Source organism: Castor canadensis, chromosome 15 (genome assembly GCF_047511655.1).
Source record: "Castor canadensis chromosome 15, mCasCan1.hap1v2, whole genome shotgun sequence".
NCBI classification, from domain to species: domain Eukaryota; kingdom Metazoa; phylum Chordata; class Mammalia; order Rodentia; family Castoridae; genus Castor; species Castor canadensis.
The window spans coordinates 74,174,894-74,195,521 of NC_133400.1; the positions used below are offsets into that span (position 1 = coordinate 74,174,894).

Consider the following 20,628-nt stretch of genomic DNA (forward strand, 5'->3'; position numbering starts at 1 on the left):
ACGGGGACAGGGAGCTATCTACCACTTCTGCCTGATAGAAGCAGGAAACACAACAGTTCTGTCACCAGGTGGTGTCAACAGACCAAACATTATCTAACAGAGTAATGAATATCAACCTGCTCCTGCAACTCTGTCACTTAAAACAGATCTTTTAAGTGATCACATGTCAATCAAGTGATCATCTGTTAACTTACTTTTTTTTTTTTGTACTCACATGTTTAAGCTATCCTTTTTTTTTTCATTTTTCTTTTATTATTCATATGTGCATACAACTTACTTTTTCTAGCGGGGAGGAAGAGGAGAAGAAATAGCATATGATAATGTCAATTGAAGGAGAAAAATTTTTTTTGTTGTTGTTGTCCTGAGGGTTGAACTCAGGGCCTTCACCTTGAGCCATGCCACCAGTCCCATTTTTGTGAAGGGTCTTTTGAGATAGGGTCTTGCAAACTATTTGCCTGGGCTGGCTTCGAACCATAATCCTTCTGATTTCTGCCTCCTGAGTAGCTAGGATTACAGGCATGAGCCACCGACACCTAGCTAGGAGAAAAATCATTTGAAAAAATATCCAACACCCATTCATGATAAATACTCTCAAATTGATAATGAGCACCTTCAAAAAAAAATCCCACTACAGATTGCATCATACTTAATGATGAAAAATTGACACTTTCTGCTTAAAAATCAGTGGCCTCACTGTATGTTAGCAATGAATATGTGGGGACAAAAATTAAAAATGAAAACAATACCTTTTGTAGTTGCTCCAAAGAAACCAAAAATAGCATTAACTCTAACCAAACATGCTCATTACAAAATGCTGAAGAAGAATACGAAACGAATGCAAGACACACTACACTCATGGACTGAACAACTCAACACAGTAGAGAGCTCAGTTTCTCCCATAGTGCTGTGTAGTTTCATGCAGTTTCCTATTAAATCTTAGGCAGTAAGATTTTTTGTTGACATGGATAAGTTTATTCTAAAAATTTATATGGAAAAACAAGCTTCTAGGATATCTAAGCAAACCTTGAAAAAGATGGCTAATTTGGGAGGCCTCAGTCTACCTGCTATTAGGACTTCTTTTACAGCTATAGCCCTCACAACAGAAGTATCAGTATACATGTGGACCAAGGCAACAGAGGAGCTAACCCCACACAGAGACAAACAAATATGCTCAGGTGATTATTTTTTCTTTCGCCATATGGGGTTTGAATTCAAAATCCTTGCACTTGCTAAGTGGGCATTCTATCACTTGAGCCATGCCACCAGCCCTTTTTGCTTCAGTTATTTTTTTGGGGATAGGGTCTTAGAATTTATGTGCAGGCAGGCCTAGACTGTGATCCTCTATTTATGCTTCCTGTGTAGCTGGAATGACAGGAGTGTGCCACCAAGCCCAGCCTCTTTTTATTGGTTGAGATGGAATCTCATGAACTTTTTTACCCAAGATGGCCTAGAACCAGGATCCTCCAGATCTCCATCTCCCTAGTAGTTGGGATTACAGATGTGGTTCAACTAACTTTTGACAAAGGTGTAAAAGCAGCTGAGTGGAAGAATACTAGGCTTTTCAATCTATGTCACTGGAGCCACTGAACAGCAACAGCCTGACACAATGGCACTCTGTGTGAATCTTATACTTTGCACAAAGGTAACTCAAAGTGGATCATGAACTGTGTCAAATATAAAATTGTAAAGAATTTTAAAAACTATCAGAGAAAATCTTTGGAGTCTGGAGCTGAGCAAAGAGTTCTTAGACTGGACACCAGAAGCACAATCCATAAGAGCAGAGATTAAGTTTGACCTTGTCTTAGCCAGCTCAGACTGTTCTAATAAAATATCAGTCTCACAGTTCTGAGACTGGAAGACCAAAGTACCAGAAGATTTGGTACCTGGTGGGACCCACTTTCTAGGTTACAGACAGCTGCTTCCTCACTGTCTGCTCACCTGGCCCTTCTTCAGTGCTGCCTGTTCATGAAGAGAAAGCTAGACCTCTCTGTCTTCCTCTTCTTATCAGGGCACTAATCCCTAATCAGACCTAATCACCTCTCAAAGACCCCATGCCAAATGCCATCACATTGGTTTTGCTATTATATCAACATATAAGTTTTGTGAGGACACAAATACTCAGTGCCTAGCAGATCTTATCAAAATTAAGAGGTTTTGTTCCCTGAAAACATTAGATGCAGATGAAAAAACAAGCTGCAGACTTGGAAGAGAAAATATTTGCAAACCATTTATCTAACAAAGGACTAATATCTAGAATATATGAAGACCTCCCAAAACCCATATCAGAAAATAATCCAGTGAGCAAAAGACACGAGTAGAACTTTTCATACACATGAAAAGTTGCTCAATATTAACCATGAAGGAAATGAAAATTAAAATCACAATAAGATATCACCACACATCTATTAAGTGGGTTAAAAATTTTTTTTAAATAGTGATGACAGTAAATGTTGACAAGGATGCAGAAAAACTGGATAACTAAGGAAAACAACTTGGCAGTTTCTTTAAAAACTAAACATAAGGGCTGACAGAGTGGCTCAAGTGGTAGAGCACCTGCCTAGCAAGACTGAAGCCCTGAGTTCAAACCCCAGTACCACCAAAAAAATAAATAAATAAACATGTCACTACTATCCAGCAATTGCACTCGTGAATTTTCCCCAGGTAAATGAACCCCAAACCTTGTATTCACACAAAAACCCAACTATTTAAATCAGCTTTTTTCATAATAGTTAAAACCTGGAAACAACCACAGGATATCCTTCAATAGACGAATGACTAAACAAACTGTGGTATGGCCATACAACATGGTACTACTGAACAACACAAAGGAATAAACCAGTGATACAGGCAACAACTTGGATAAATCTGAAGAGAGCTATGCCGAATGAAAAAGCCAATCTCAAAAGATTAAAAACATATCTATTAGATAATTCCATTTATACAACATTTAAAAAAAATTTTTTTGTTGTTTGAGACAGTGTCTTGCCATGTCATCTAGACTGGTTTGGATCTTGCTATGTCACTCAGGCTGGTCTCAAACTCAAGATCCCCTCTGACTGGAATTACAGGAATGAACCACCTTTCTCAGCCCAAAGATAAAATTTTAGAAATGGAGAACAAGTTGGTAGTTGCTGGAGTTAAGGATGGGAAGGAGGGGCACAGTAAAGGATGTGGGTGTCGTTGTAACAAAGCAACCTAAATGGCCTTTGTGCTCATGGCATTGTTCTGTATGTTGACAATAGTGGTGGATACACAAATCTACACATGTGATCAAATGTATAGAACTAAGTACACACACAAATCTGAATAAGATGGATGAATTGTATCAAAATCAATATCCAAGTTGTGACACTGTACAATAGTTTTGAAGATGTTGCCATTGAGTGAAGTATATCATAAGATAAAAGGTATTACTTCTTACAGCTGTGTGTGAATATACAATTATTTCAAAATAATGAGCATTTTAAAGCATCAAGTTGTTCTTTCATTAGGGGAGAAACTGGGTAAGAGAACTGGGTAAGTAGGCTGACAATTTGGCAATTACTACAAACTCAGCATGTAACTGCAACACAACCCAGAACCTCTTCCTGGTACTACTCTTTTCTCAGATTTGTGTGTTACAGGTATTTTTCTCCCCAGCTGTGCCATTTTTGGCTCATTTTCTTGTTTTGTTTTATTTTTTGGTCTATGTTCTTAATAATGTGTTTTGATGATAAAGTTTTAAAATTTTAGTTCAATTATTTTTTCTTATGGCTATTGCTTTAGAAAGGTTTATAAACCTTTGACCACTGAAATCAAGATGATATTCCCTTGTGTTTTCTAAATTTTTATGATTTTAACTCTTTGGCTTAAGAATGTGATTCATATTAAATTTTTATATGATGTGAGGTGGGATCAAGTTTCACATTTTTCCCAAATGGATATGTTTGTTCCAACACCATTTATTGCAAAAAACTTTGGCACCTTTTCAAAAAATTAAATGGGTGGCCAGGTATCAGTGGCTCATGCGTGTACTCCTAGGTACTTGGAAGGCTGAGATTGGGAGGATTACAGTTCAAGGCCAGCCCAGGCAAAACTGTGAGACCCCCATCTCCAAAATAACCAGAGCAAAATGACTGGAGGTGTGGCTCAAGAGATAGAGCACCTGCTTTGCAAATATGAAGCCCTAAGTTCAAACCCCAGTCTTTCCTCCTGACAAAAAAAAAAAAAAAATCAAATGGTAAATTTTTGGGCTCTTTATTCTGTCTTAATATGTCAATCCTTATGTGAGTTTCACATTATCCTAAGTACTGTAGCTTTTTAATAAGTCTTAAATCAGGTATAGTAACTCCTCCAACTTAATTCTTTCTCAAAATTGTCTTGAAAATTCTATATCCTTAAGTAGATTTTAGAAGCAACATTTTTACCAAAAAAAAAATTACCGTGATTATGATTGTAATAAATCTATAAGTCAATTTGAAAGAATTGACATTTTAATATATTCTAAATTATCCAAGCCATAAGCAATGTATGTATACCATTCATTTAGTGCATTTAATTTTAGTAGTTTAATATTGTTGTTTTCAACATAGAGTTACCGCACATTTTTATTACATTTATTTCTTAGTATTTTATATTTTTGATGCTGTTGTAAATGGAATTTTTTAGATTTCATTTCTGTTTGGTACTGGTATATAAAATATAAATGATCTTTATATTAACTTTGTATCCTACAGCTTTACTGGATTAATGTATTAGTGTTAATGAAAATTTCATAGATTCTTTAAACATTTCTGTGTAAGCAATCTGGCCTTCTTGAAGTTGTGACAGTTTTACTTATTTGTTATAGTATCTTTTTATCTTACTTCTTTTTAGTATCTTACTGCAATGGCTAGCTGGGACTTCCAGTAGTGCTGAGAATAAGCACTCTTGCCTTGTTTCTAATCTTAGGGAAATACTGTTTATTAATTATTTCATCAAAGATATGATTTGGCTGTGTTTATCATGTCAAGCATTTGAAGCTTCCTTCTATTCCTAGTTTTCTCTTCCTTTTTTTTTTTTTTTCAATGGGACTAGGGTTTGAACTCAGGGCTTCACACTTGCAATGCAGGCACTTCTACCTCTTAAACCACACCTCCAGTCCTCTTTTTTTTTTTAATTATGAATGACTGTTGAATTTTGTCTTTATCTTCAGCCATGAAAATGATTGCATTTTCTCCCTTATTCTGTAATAGTGTGAAATTCTTTGGATTTTGGATGTTAAACCATTTTTGTATTCCTGAGAAAAACTCCACTTTGTTATGATTTATTGTATATTTTAATACTTACAGATTAAATTTGATAATAGTTTTTGAGCATTTTAGAGAAAACTGTTATAATGGGGCTTCACTATAACATTAGGCTGGGGCTCAAACTTATTGAGACTACCTAATACAGTCCTTCACAGGCATGGGGAAGTGTTTTCCACACTAAAAGATGTCATAAGACCTCTTTCTGTTACTGTGTTCTGCTCAATACTCCAGGTGAAAGATTTCTTAGAATCCACTATAGTTGATCAGACACCAGCAAGATTAATGGTTGGATGTATTTCTCATCATTGTTTAATTTCAAATATGATTAGTCATAATTAGAGTCACTGGCATTACTCATAAATTGATGGGGTTTTTTTGCTGGCCCTGGGGTTTGAACTCAGGGCCTCACATTTGCTAGGTAGGCACTCTACCACTTGAACAACTCTGCCAGCCCTTTTTTTGGGGTGATATTTTTCAAAATAGGATCTTGAGAACTATTTGCTCAGGCTGGCTCTGAACCTCGATTCTCCCTCCTCTCTCCAGGCTGGCTCTGACTCCTGAGTAGCTAGGATTATAGGCGTGAGCCACCAGCACCCAGCAATGTTACTAAAACATCTTAATATTATTGAAGCATGCATTAATAGTCTTGTTTTCAGTAGAATGCTTTTGGAAATTAGAATTATTTTTTAAATAAAATGTCACTTATTATTTTGCTAAAGTTTGACTATTATCATAAATTTCTCAAAAAAAAAAAGCTTGCAGTCAGGCCTAAGGTTCATAGATACAGCAATGTATCAAATATATCACCTCATAAACAAACCTCTTTATACTTAAAAACAGTATACATCCTTATGCATTTCTGTTCACCTATTTTTAAGTGCTTTTCTCTAGAAACAATTTTTTTTTTTGTAATTCACATTCAGCATTATAACTCCTATCTCTCTAATACTTTAAGAGATATTTTATAAAGATTTCTCTTTTTTAATCTTTGTATATGATATGGACCTTCAATTTTACAGATTAATAAACAGAAAGAAGACATGGAAATAAGAAAAAAGCTTGAAGTCATAAGTATCAGGGTTTGTATTTTCTCTTATTCTCTCTCTCTCTCTCTCTCTCTCTCTCTCTCTCTCTCTGCATCTGGGTAGAAGAATCTATATGTACCATATGAGGCTTTCACTTTCTGATGTCTGAGTTTGAAAGAGAGATGCTTGAAGAGTGTGAATGGACAGGAAAGGCAACTGTTGAGAGCAGAGCAGAGAAGAGAGAGTGAGCACAGAGTAAGCCTGGTGGTGTCAGAGCAAAAGTGTCATCCTGGTGGGAGCTCCTCAGTCTCCTTGCCCTGCCTCTGCAGATTCCTGCCCCTTCCTTCTTACCTTCCACTCCCCTTCCTTCTTTCCACCTTGACCCAGACCTCAAACTGTCACCTCATCCCACGCCACAGTGACCACACCTTCTCAGGTGCTTCCTAAGAACTTTGATTTGTTGGTATGTTTTTCCTAGAGCTCAGAATCCCTGGGAGTGGGGATGGGGATCGGGATGGAGAAATGAGCCTAGCTGCTAATCAAGGCAAACTAGGTAGGAGAGTGAAACTGGGAACAAGGACATATTCATGCCTTTTGGGAGTGAAAACTTCAACTCTGGTTTCCTGCTCAGGGGATGGAAAGAAAGGGGCACAAATCCAAGGAATGAAACAAGAAGGCCAGTGTTGATTGTTTTTGTGTTACAGAGGAGCCTGAGAGCAGTCAAGGTGAAAGATACTGCTTTGTCCCCATGGCCTTCACGGTCCAGAGCTCTATCCAGCAGCTTGACACCGGTGCAGCCCCGTTCTGCTTCCATCAGTACATCACCTATTAGGGTTAAGAAAGCCAAGCCTCCAAAGAAGACTGCAAAGGAAGAGAGTGCTATGGTAAGAACTGTGCACATGATCACCCTTATGGCCCCTTCCCGTGCACCTTCCCCGTGGACCAAGCCCCAGTCCCCTTGGTACTATTCCAGCCACAGCCTACTATCCTGTGCCCAGCATCACTCAGATCAGCAATCACAACACACCTGAGTCTCACCTGGGAGCCGGGAGCTCTGCCTGCTAACCAGCATGCCTTCGCTAGGTTGCCTAGCTTTCCCAAGAGGATGTCTTGGGGATGTTCTCTCCAACTTGGAGATTAATTTGGGTTAGTACTAAACCTTGGTGAATCTCTATTGAGTTAGCAAAATAGAGAAGCTACATTCCCAGCACCTTCTAGGGTAGATCATCTCTAACTCATAACTGTCCACTGTCTCTGAGGAACTAACGACATTCCCTGAGGACTTGCAGGTGTCCAGTCCACCTGTTCATGTAAGGTGGACAGCTATCACACTATCAGAAACAGGCATGCATGAATTATTGTTGTCCTCCTTACCCACCATCTTCCCCCAAGTCAGAAGGGTTTCTGCTGGACCTAGGGTAGTGCCCTTATTCCACATGGAGGACCTGTTAAGAAGCAGCTCTGTAAAACTAAGCTCTCCAGTAGCTTACTGTGTGACTGTAACTGAGGCCCTGCTCTCTACATTACCCCAGACCGCCCTTTCCCATGGTCCGGGGAGGACTTCCTTCTGCTCTCAACTGCAGGAGTCCTTGTGTTTCTCTGAGCAGGTGATCTGTGGACACTTTGAGTTGTGTAACTCATTCAGAAAGTTTTAGACTCCAGCTGGTGACACACAGGCAAATGAATTGTACTTCACAGCAAATCTCTCTACTTGCATAGTTAGATCTCCTGTACCCTGAGTCCTGTTTCTACAAGATGCCACATTTTTTCTTCTTCCCCCACCAGGGGCAGAAGTTGCCTCTCTAACAGTGGAAGCTGTGTGCATCTTGATTCTAAAAGAGACATGAAAGGCAAAGGCCTCTCAAGCCTACGTCACCAGACAGATGGCTCACTCTCACACCCAGCAGAGGAGTGAGGGAAGAAGAGATAGTGGAAGTTTCCCTGCTGGGAAGGAAAAACCAGATGAGAAAATCCATTTTCCATCCACTAAGAGCATCTCACTTGGTAGGAATTAGGAAACATGATTTCCCATGGAAGGGAATTTGCACATGACTGACCAGTGACTGGATTCTAGAAGTAAGGGTTTTATAATTCAGACATTGGGACATTTCCTGGGTGGGCAAAACAGGCAACTAGTCACTGAGTGAGGGTGATGTGGAGAACTGGCTCACCACCCCAGGCACATAGAAGCCAATACTGTGGCACTGGGATTTTGCGAAACCAACCAAAAAAGGCTTCTTATTGATGGGTAGGGATGTGGCTCTGTGATAAAGTGTTTACCTTCCATGTGCAAGGCCCTGGATTTAAAAAGAGAAAGAAAGAAAGCTTTGAGGGCCAACTATGAAGGAGAAAAGATTTTAAAACATGTAAGCTTGTGTCTCAATTAGTATGGTAAAGGTGTTATAGAAAGAGAAGAGGAGGTTTTAGGGTTCTTTTGTTGTCATTACAGGGAACAGTTTCTTTTAGGGAAGAAGGGTACTTGTGGGATTGTGTCCAGAAAATTTCATTGACCAGAGGAGCTGGCTTCTTCTGCTCATGTCTGTTCTTGAAAAGGTTGGTTTCAAACCATGCTTCTTGAGTAGATTCTGGAGGCTTTTCCTGAAAGTCAACTGAAGCACTTTGTTACTTAAGGAATTTATGTCTGGGCATGTCCAGATTTCATGGGACTTCCAGGGGCTCTACTCCAAGCTTGGGCCTAAGTGAGCCTGTGGCCAGGGCAGCACCCTGTTCCAGAAGGGGAGTTAATGAGATGATTCTGTGTCAGAGGTCTGCGGGTCAAGGCTGTAAACCATGGCTGGGAGGACAGGGGAGCAGGTCAGTGAGGCGGCAGAACAGCTGATCTCCTGACCCAAGGTCCCAACAGCAGGGGGCAGCTAGCGGTAAGTGCCCTGGTCCTCACAAGGACCCCATCCCATGGCTGAAACGGAATCCTAACTCCAGAGTTCTCAATTTACAGATGGACACTGCACTTCCAAAGTCACAGTCATGGGGGTCAGGGCCACCCAAAAAGGGAGAGACAAAGGCCAGCCTAGGGTCTCAAAGAAGGTGCACCTACAATCAGCTTTTCTCTTGCTGTCATACTCTTTTCTTCTGGGTAGACTTTTATCTGGGTATTTCCAGAGCATTTTGGCTGTTGGAGAGACTCTGAGGTTAATATGTAACAATAAGTAAAAATTGGACCAGAGGGAGGGGAAGATGACCTAAGCTTGGATTTATAGTTTTGTATCAACCGACTCCGTTTTCAAGCGAAATCTATTTTTGTAGTTCACTGTTATGATCATCACACATGCTTTGTGCTATCCCTTTCCCATGCAGTTTAGTCTTCAGTATATATTAACTCTTGAAATACACACTCTAGTTATGATTTTCCTGCTACTGCCTTAAAATATTTAACTCTGTGGAGGTAGCAAGACCTCTTAAAAATGATCTTTAAAGGGTTTTATACTATTTACTCAGTGTAAATGACCAAACGGAGAGCTTGCTGCAGGAACTTTTTACATCAGTCATTGAACTTATCTAATTAATCATACTTATTTTTTGAAATCTGTGTCATTCGGTGGGAACGGAGCACGTGCTGCACACAGTGGAGCCCACAGTGATAACTGGAGTGTTTAGCCAGTCTGAAAAACATGATCTGAACATTGCCTTCTCATTTCTATTTATGAAAGATTTCACAGCATAAAATTGATATTTGTATTGTGCACTTGGGTAAAGTTTATTTTTGATATCTGTGAAACATTTCAGATACTAAGGTTTTCACAGATCAAGGCTAAATTGGATGCCCAGGTTTCCCTGCCCCCACACTTGCCCTGCCTTAAGTAATTAGTTAATTAAGGTTGCACCCATGCAAGGCTTTCCTGGAAGACTTCTGAGTTTCCATGAGGTGCCCTGGTCTACACTGATGGAACATATGGTGTGTGCTTAGGTCTGCAGAAAGAATTAGTGCCCTGCTCCATGGGAAATGGGACAAGGGACAATGTCAATCATGTTCCCATTCTCAGAGTTCTCCCCCGAACAAAGCGATTTATACAGACAAAAGAGTTTAATAAAAAACTCCAGAACATTTTTTTTAACATTCAAGAATTGCTAAGTAAAATATTTTTGCTATCATTTTTGTGATTGTGACCATGGTTACCCTGCAATCTAGTTAATTTTTAAAAACTTATTATTACAGGATATAGAGTTATTATTATTGGCTAGGTGGGTAGAGAAGACGTCCTTCCCTCTGAAGTGCATCTCTCCCATACAGCCCTTTTGTTGTTAAATTGTACATGATGTGTAAAATAAACTTCTCTGTGTCAGAGAAGAAAATGATATGATATGATATGTTCACGGTTTTGTGATTCCATTCTTTTCCCCTGGGCTTGAATTGGTAAACGAGGCTATTACTTCTGCAGAGCATCATGGGAAGGCCAGCAATTTGTTCGTTGTGGATCTGGGCACCCTGAGCACTGGGGAAATACAGACAGGACAGTCCTGAACCCCTGCATGGTCTTCAGAGGTTGTCAGTGATAGTTACTGTAGTTTGATAGGTCATGGTAACACAAAACAATTGCCCATATCATACTGGACTTTTGTTTTATTAATATGAACAAACGTAAAATGTAGAGCTAACTGAAATCACACACTACAGTTACTTACTTTATTTTAAAATAAAAATTTTCATTAACCACTAAAATAAATTCATTCATTTTTAGATTCTGCTATCGGAGACTGACATTGAAAACCTGACTAATATCCTATTTAAAAATAGGAAGCTTTTATCTTCTATGTTACTTTATTGAGTAGCTTGATGATAAATTAGATAAATACTTTCAGTATATTTGGTTTCAATAATATTTTAGTGAAAGCAATATTTAATGCTTGTTGCACAAATGGAAAGAGGCATTTGTTTAAATGCATTTCCGAGGTTTTACAGTTTTCTCTTGTTTTTTTGTTGGGAAATCATTATAACATTTTATCTGTGGAGGTCACAGTATTTTGGTATAACTTAAATTAAGGACTGAAGATTTTTCTGTGGAAGTCAGGAATAGAAAAATTTGAGACCTGGATAATTGCCTATTCCTCCCCAGCAGTCTCAACCATGGGGCAGATGCTAGGTCCTGACCACATACTGACTGATACTTGAGTTGGTGGTAACAGAAGTGCCATCCTTGATGTGCAGGGACCAACAGAACAGCCATTTTCCCCTCCTTGTGTGGTGCTGCTTTATTCTACTTCCCTGGGCTTCAGCTGTGTGTTTCTCTCCAGTTCCCACTGGGCACTGAGGCTTGTCCTGAACACTAGGGCATCTGACCAGTCCTAGCGCTGCCCAGACGTGGGCCTTTCCCCCACAAGCCTGAGCATTTGTCATGCTGTCACTCAGCCTGACCGCCATTGCTGCATGTGTCAATGCTGCTGCTTCTGCTGTGAGCTGTCACAGGTCTGCTTCAATGTCCATGCTTGCCAGGCATGAGCCTGAGGTGGCAGTGGACTTTAGGTCCTTCTCTTGGATGCATTTCCACCAAATGGACAGTTTTCCAGCTCTGCTCCCATCAGCCCTAGATTCTCCAGAGCCCAGCTTTCTCCTTTAAGCCCTGGAATTAGTCTACAGAAGTTGTAACACATCAGGTTTTTTTCTTTAGGAACTGAGGATGGTTCTTAACCTTTTCTTCATTTCATGCATCCTTTATTTTCTTTTCCTCAGTGTAATCTGTTCATTGACAAAACTACACAAGACAAGTTGCTTTCCCTTATTTGTTCATGTGTTACAAATTGCCTCCTCAGAGAGCCAGTAATCTTATTAATTGATTTTAATGCTGGGCAAATCCAAAGAGTTCTCAAGGTTTTTTGCTGATAAAGCCCAATTAGGGAATAAAGGCATATATTTTTTAAGACAGGGTCTTGCTATATAGCCAAAGCTGGCCTAGAACTTGCAATTCTCCTACCTTAGCCTCCCAAGTACTAGGATTACACGTGTGTGCCACCATGCCTGTTGTAAAATCTTTTTAAAAATGCTTAAGGATCGACTTCATCAATATCAGTGTGAGAATTCAATATAGGTAGATAGATTATAGATAGATAAATAGATACAGATATTCAGCCATTGAAATACACACATCAGCTACAGTGCTCACCACATTGGTGTTATGTTGTCTTCCTGCAGTCAATGCCATGTGTGTTACCAACACCTGTTTATCCTGCAGCTGAGAATACACAGTAAACATCTGCTTGGAGTCATGTCACCTGACTGGTAGGCATGAGCCTAAACAACTTAAAGTACAATTCTGGTGCTCTATTCCTCTAGGTGAGAATATACAAGGGGATTCCAATGAAAATACACAGTGTTTCCATCAAATAAAGCAGAAGCTTTATTTTATTTTATTTGATCATTTTTATATTTACTTAGATGTGTATGCATTGTTTGGACCAGCTCCCCCCTCCCCTAAGCAGAAGCATATTTTAAAGGTGATTCCTAAAACTGAAATTAGAAAGATTTCAATTCAGACAGATTCTTATACAACTATTGGAAAAGCTAGGAGAACAAAAATTAAGAAAGCATGACACAGACTGGAGGCATGGCTCAAGTGCCTGCCTAGCAAGTGTGAGGCCCTGAGTTCAAATCTCAGTACTGCCAAGGAAGGAAGGGAGGAGGGGGAGGGAGGAAGATTTCAGACTGGAAACTTGATCATGGAGTATAACGAAAGGTCATTGTAGTTTATAGGAAGCCCTGGAAGGCTCCTGCTAACTAGCTTAGCATTGGCAGTAGGAGGAAGTTTCTTAAAGAGTCATTAGGGAGCTGCTGCTAGAGCAAGCTACTACAAAAGTGTTTCTAGCCAGGCATCTTGCTCTGAATGCTTTAGGATGATCATTTCCAATGCTCCCATCAAAGGCGTTCTTCAAAGTTCCTAACACGTTATATCCTCCACAAAGTGGAAGTTTAATACAGATTTTTTTTTTTTCTGGTGGGACTAGGGTTTGACCTCACGTCTTTTCACTTATAAAGCAGGTGCTTCAATGTTTGAGTCACACCTCCAGTCCTTTTTGCTCTGGTTTGTTTTGGAGATGGTCTTTCGAACTATTTGCCCCAGCAGGCCTCAAACTGGGATTCAGTTCCCACCCTCATCTCAGCCTCCTAAGTAGTGAGGATTATAAGGTGCGAGCCACTAAGCCCAGCTTACTATAGATATTTTCATGGAACAAAAACTGATATAATTTGTCTTAGCAAGATTTGTATTTGACATTTGTATTTATACCATTCATCTCTGGTGATTTCATTCTTTGCGTGCATCTACGTTTCTGTGCCACATCATAGTCTGTCTTTCTTTTGGCCTGCTAGCAATGAATGCTTAGTCTTTGTGTCTGAAAAAAATTTATTTTTCCTTCATTTTTGATACCTATTTTTCTGGGTATAGAAGTCTGGGTTGATGACTGATGTATATCCTTTTAATATTTTGAAGGTATGACTCTATTGTCTTTGGGCTTATATAGTCTCTGACAAGAAGCCTGCTGTAATTTCTGTTTCTTTGTAATATGTCTTTATTTTAGAATGACTTCAAGAGTTTTTCTTGGACTGGAAATGTAGCTCATTGGTAGAAAGCACTTTGCCTAGCACAGTAGCGAGGCCCTGGGTTCCATCAAAACCCTAACATAAAAACTAAAACCAAAAAAACAGTTTAATTTTCAATAGTTAGATTTTAACATGTCTTTAGTTACTTGTTGTACAGCACCCATATCTCTTTATCCCTCTCTTTCTCTTTATCCTGATTTACTTTCTTGAATTTGTGGTCTGATGTTTTTCATTAGTTCCTAACCATTAGCTTTTTTTTTTGCAGTGCTGGGGTTTGAACTCAGGGTTTGTGTTTTACCACTTAAGCCCTTTTGGCTTTAGCTATTTTTTAGGTCTCTCATTTTCTACCCAGGCTGGCCTGGACCTTAACCCTTCTACTCGTATCTCCCTCGTAGTTGGGATGACAGGTGCATGTCACCACACACTTTTTTGTTGAGATAGGTTCTCACTAACTTTTTGCCCAGGCTGGTCTCAAACTGTGATCCTTCCATTCTTCACCCCAAGTAGCTGGGATTATGGACATGAGCCACCATGCCCTTCCCATTATTTTCAACTATGTCCTTGCCTTCAAATACAGTCATGTATCACTGAATAATGGGGCTGTGTTCTGAGAAATGCATTGTTAGGTGATTTTGTTGTCATCCAAGCATCATAAAGTATACTTACACAAACTTTGACAGCATAAGCTACTACTAATTACCTAATTTGTATGGCATACACTGTTATTTATGCAATCCATTGTTGACTGTAGGTCTCTGTCAGACATACTGTTTGAAAACTCTTATGTGCTCTTCCATTAATTTGAAGTACTTTTTTCTCCTTGCTTCAATTTGGGGAACTTCTTTTGACCTGTGAAACTTCAAGTTCACTTGTTTTTTACCGCTGCATCGAGTCTTCTGATGAACCTATGGAATAAATTCACCTCTGTGACTGTCTTTTTTATTTTTAGTATTTCCACTGCACTCTTTTTTATGTTTCCCACCTCTCTGCTGCAATTTAGGCTACTTGAATATCACCTCGGATTTCTGCTAGGTTTATAAAAGGTTGTGATTTTGGTCAGTTACCTGGACTTTTCATTATCATTGTTGGAGTGGCATTTTTGCTTTCTAAATGGAAATTAGATGTCTGAAAATTTTTTGTTAAAATTTGCCCAATAAAGAAATGTTAAAAGAAGAAAACTAAAAGGAAATCCTGCCACCCAAAGATAACCACTGAAAACCCCTTGCAATCATCTTTTGAGGCAAGTCTTGATGCACTGGGCATTCAACAAGATGTGGGGTTATGGTTTCATAGTCCCTGAACATAAAGTCAATTACATGCAATATTTCACTCTACAGAAGTAGCATGATTTACTTAACCAATCCCTGTCATTTCACTAGTGACTTCCTGAGATATTATTTCCATACTTTTGCTATCATAAGCAATGGCCTGACCATCTTCAATAGAGACGTTCTCGTTGTGGAAGTTCCCTGATAACAAATAATTTAGATCAGATAGTTTGATAGAAGATGTGTATCCTGCTTCTACATAGCTGACATCCTGTGGTGAATAGGCCTAGGATGGTCTGGAGTCAGATGAGGAAGCCAAGCACACAGGCTTTTGTGGTCATCTGGGACTTTGAGAAGACATGCTTGTGATTTGCACTGTGCCTGGACCAGGCTGGGTTCTCTGGGGCTTCACATTCCCACCAATCTGCCAAGATGTTTCAGGGAGCCCTTAGGAAGACATGCAGTGACAACGTTGGGACACATCAAATGAGGAAAGTCTTGTCCTAATTTTGAATGATTTCCTTAGCCTAACAATTTTGTTAGAAAATTCATATGTAATATATATGCATATATATGTATATATATTCACAAGTAACATAGAGAGGTAGATATACCGTTTTTTGTATATGTGTGTGTGGCGAGAGAGTGAGGTGGGTGTTTGCTTTGACTTTGGCTGTCCCCAGTAAGTGGTACTTGATGGCATGCCTTCTCGTCTCTTCACTCTCAATGATACTCATTCTCAAGTCTTTTTCTCCAAACTGTAAGCGACAAGGCCAGTTTCCTCTCTCCCTATGCTGCATCTCCTCTTCCTGCCACCCACTGGCACATTACTGATGTTCAAAAGCAGTTATTTGCTTGGAAGGTGAAAAAAGTTAATATAAAAGTCAAAAATGCAGAGGGTTTAAGGAGAAAAAAGTCTTCATTTTGAGTTAGAAAGATTATTTTGAAAGTAACACATTTAATAATTTAAAGGAGAAAGGGATCAAAAGGAAAAATACCTTTCATTAAGCCCAGAAAGAATGGCCAAAATTTCAAAAGAAGGATGTTTAGTAAATTAGGAGAAATAGAGGGATGTAATATAATGATTCTTGACAAGAAAATAAGAACAGGGACGTGAGGCTATTAGAAAGATATGGCAGAACTGATGCTAGTTAATAAACATAATTGTGCCTCTTTTATTATTGCAAACCCTGGCCATTGACTCTTATTTAAAAGATTATTACTTTTAAAAAATATCTTAAAGTGCTAACAAACTTTAGAAGTATAATTTCTGTTTTAAATAAATTGCACTTCTTAATCTTATGAAGTTGTAGTTATGTCTACATAAGTTCAAAAATGAGAAATACTTATTACATTATTTATAACCACAATTTGATATCTGCATAATAATTTAATTTACATTTTTCTACTTGGGAAATTAACTGCTTTCCTATTACTATGACCATTCGTTTTCACCTCTAGCCATTATTTGGCAGTCCAGTGTTTGCACCTGTCAATGAAGCGACCATGTAAAGACCAGAGAAAGTGGAATGCCAGCAGCTGGCAAAACAAAATGACAGTTGCATGTGGACAGAGGCAGGACGCAATGCAACATGCAGTAGCAAAGTGGAAAGTTCACCTCAGACCAGAGAACAAACACTCTAGTTGACATACGGTGCTTTTTTTAATCTTTTCTTTTTTTGATGAAAAGAGATGCTATCTCTGTCATTGCAATATATTATCTTTTGGAGAGTGAATAATTATTTGCTTTTATAGAAGATATGTTTTAGCACAGTCTTATCTCTGGTTATTACATAGTTGATCATTACATGAGAATCAGGAAAGGAAGCCTTAAATTTAGGACTCATTTACTTTACATGAATTTAAACAGAATTTTAAAAATAATCTTTTATTTATTAGCATATAATATTTATGGGGGGATGGATTGTGACAAAACATATATGCTTACAATATCTCTTAATTCCCTCCATTATCTCCCTTATTCTTTCTCCCACTTCTTAGAACAGTTTCAGCAGGTTTCATTGTTCTGTTTTCACACATGAATATAAAATGCATCCACCCATGTTCACTCTCCTTCACCCTCTGTTCCCCCCTTCCCCACTGATACTCACCCCCCAGAGGACCTGTTTCACCTTCTTGTCCTTCTATTTTTTAAGTGTATATTGTTAGTTCAAGGGGATTTTGCCTTGGTATTTCAGACATGTATATATCATGCTTTAATCAGATCAACCCCCTCTATTACTTACTCTTTCTCTTACTCTTTCAGCACTCATGTGACTTTGGATCTAATGAAATAAGATATAAATGTCTTTCTACATGGAGATTTCTTAGCTATTTGTTTTCCTAATTTTCTGGGAAATAGTTTTTTAAACTTGACTTTGGATTTTTTTGGTGGTACGAGGGTTTGAACTCAGGGCTTCATGCTTGTTAGGCAGGCTGTCTACTACTGGGCCTCCAGCCCAGTTTTTTAACCTCAGATAAAGTGTTTTCCTTTAGCATCTTTGTAAATACTCTCCAAATCTCGTTGCTCCTAGTTCCATGTTCTGCTGCTGACCAGATGGCAGTGAACTCACTCTGTCCCCCTTGTGCCCTGGGCAAAGGATGGTTCACATACACTGTGCCCCTTGACCTCAAATAGGCTGAAGGATCCCGAAAGTGCCTGTCTCATGTCACTTTGATGACCTCATTTTTTGAGGCCAAGGAAGGCTAATGATAACCAAGACTTTCTGTTGCATTCGTCACCTGGTGGTGCTGTGCCTTTGGCTTTCATTTTGGTTGGTTTCCAGTCACATGGTTCTTGGCAAGATGGAGTCACTGAGCTGGTTGTGTTGGGAGAAGGTGTAGTGTAGGAAGTTTGAAGTTGTTTCTTTGTAAACAACTAGTAAAGTAGTAAAGTGAGTAGGAACCTCCAGAATTGTGAGTACTGACAGATATGAGTGAGAGCTAGGGAACTAAGCTAGGAGCAATGGTTAGGGTCCAGGTTCAGGGTTAAGTCAGCCCTAAGCATTCTCCTATCAGCCAAGGGAAAAACAAAACTACAGGTCTGGGGCTGGAGGCATGGCTCAATTGGTGGAGCACCTGCCTAGCAAGCATGAAGCCCTGAGTTCAAACCCTAGTACCTCCGAAAACCAACTAAACAAGAAATCTTGCAAGTCTGCTATGCCTGGAAGCAGGCTTCTGTCCCTGGCTTTCTTCTTTTCTCTGTGTAAGTTTCATAAGTGGCCTTATCCAACTCTTTGGCTTCAACTAATATACTAATGGCTTGCAAACTATGTCTCTAGGATCAAACTCCTGGGCCTTACCCCAGTTGGCTATTATACAAACCAGCCATGTTTGAATCTGAATTTACCAAATTCTTTCCCACTCTAAAAACAAACAAACAAACAAAACCCACTAGCATACAAAGTTAGCCCTGTTCTTATTTTTTTTCTTGTTTTAGTACTTGAGAAATTCCAGGCAGCTCTATTTTCACTCGAAAACTCTCCTAAATTCTGCCTCTTTTACTCTTTCTCTCAAATCCTTCTTCTCTTTTTTAGCCCTGTTTTGTTCCCAGTTGTACCTCGGATACTTAGAACAATTGTGGGCATGTAGTAGAAATTCAGTAAGTGGTGCGTGAAAGAACAAAGAAAGAAGGAAGCACCAGCCCTGCAGAAAACAGTTTAATTCAGGAAACAGACAAGATTTTAAAAGATTGTCTTAAAAATATTCTGGGAGGCATTCAAAAGAACATTTTATCTACTAAGCAAGAACAGACAGCTAAAAAAAGGAACAATCTTAGCAAAAGAATAATTTCTTGGAAGTAACAATTTAAAAAAAAGACATGGGCAGGGTGAATAATAAAATTGATACAGTATAAGACCTAATTAATAATCTGGAAGACAGAGTGAAGGGAACCTAGAACATAGTACAAAGTGGGTATATAGAAATTATGACAAAAGTTAACATATGGAGGATAGATCCAAGAGGTCTAATACCTTATAACTAGGATTTTCTAAAAGCAAAACAGATACTATGGAACCAAGGCAATAAATAGAAGAAACTGAACAAAATCCAAAGGGACATTAATTTTCATGTGGAAAGAATTACCAAGTGCTAAGCAGAATTTGCAAAAGAAGCCAGGTGGGGGTGGCACACACCTGTAATCCCAGCACTCAGAAGGTGGGGCAGAGGATCCCCAGTTCAAGGGCAGCCTAAACTATGTAATGAGATCCTGTCTCTGAAAAACAAGGACTGGGGATGTAGCTCAGTGGTAGAGCACTTGCCTGGCATGCACAGGCCCTGGGTTTGATCTGCAGCATCGAAAATAAAAAACAGAATATCTACCAGGCACTGATGGCTCACACCTGTAATCCTAGCTACTCAGGAGGCAGAGATCAGGAGGATTGTGGTTCAAAGCCGGCCCAGGCAAGTAGTTCATGAGACCCTATCTTGAAAAACCCCATCACAAAAAATGGGCTGGTGGAGTGGCTAAAGGTGTAGGCCCTGAGTTCAAGCCCCAGTACTGCAAAAAAAAAAAAAAAGAATTGAGAGAGAGAAAGAAGGAAAGAATAGTTTAAATATAATGGAACAACAACAAAAAAATATATATATATAGGGTTGGTGGAGTGACTCAGCAGTAGAGCACCTGACTAGCAAAGCATGAGGCCCTGAGTTCAAAGCCCAATACCACCAAAAACAGGAAAAGATATAGTTTGAAACCTAAGGATTATGCCCAGATAAAATGTCAATTGTGCGTATATGCAAAATAGAGATATTATTGAATTTGTAAAAAGTTCACCATTCATGAAACCCAAAGATATACTCTAGGGAACCATGAAGGAATTGAACACACAGGTGATAAGGACACAAAAGAGGAAACTAAGAATGACTCAGAAGTGAGGGGAGCTGGAAAAATTAAGCCCTGATATGATCACTCGGTTGACACATATCGTCTGGTTGGCACATGAGCTACTTGGTTGACCTGTGATCCATTTGGAAGGGTCTGTTTTTAGGCAGAGTTGCAGGAACAAGTTGATATCCCCTTTCTCTATGGATCCAGGAACACTGCCTGGTTCTGTAGGAACATAAACATAGCATAAATGTTATTTATTATATTTCAAGTTTCAGAATCAATGTGGAAATTGATAAAGAAAGCATGAAGACTGTCACAATTAGAAAACAATGCTATGACCAATGTCACAGGACATTCCTTCTAAAATCAAGAGGTCAGAGGAGTGAGAAGTATTTTTTTTAAAAAGTAAAACTGAGTTTCCCTATATGAAGTTAATAAATCAAGTTATAGAAGCTGGGTGCCAGTGGTTCACACCTGCAATTCTAGCTACTCAGGAGGCAGAGATCAGGAGGATTGCTTTGTTCGAAGCCAGCCCCAGGCAAATAGTTCTGGAAAAACTCACCCTAAAAAAGGGCTGCTGGAGTGGCTCAAAGTATGGGCCCTGATTTCAAACCCTAGTACTTTAAAAAAAAAATCAAGTTATAGAAATTTACAAATAGTAAAGTCATAACAAAAGTAGACTGGG

The 20,628-nt window shown here is 39.1% G+C and overlaps 1 protein-coding gene across 1 annotated transcript in view; it reads left to right on the forward strand.

Annotated features, from left to right (window-relative positions):
- The window catches only part of C15H10orf67 (chromosome 15 C10orf67 homolog), an 84,816-nt gene that overhangs the window by 47,715 nt on the left and 16,473 nt on the right, over positions 1-20,628 (forward strand). The window contains exons 9-10 of the mRNA XM_074055416.1: positions 6,290-6,353; positions 7,013-7,179. Of these exons, the coding sequence (XP_073911517.1) occupies positions 6,290-6,353; positions 7,013-7,179 (231 nt within the window). The remainder of the gene's footprint in view (positions 1-6,289; positions 6,354-7,012; positions 7,180-20,628) is intronic.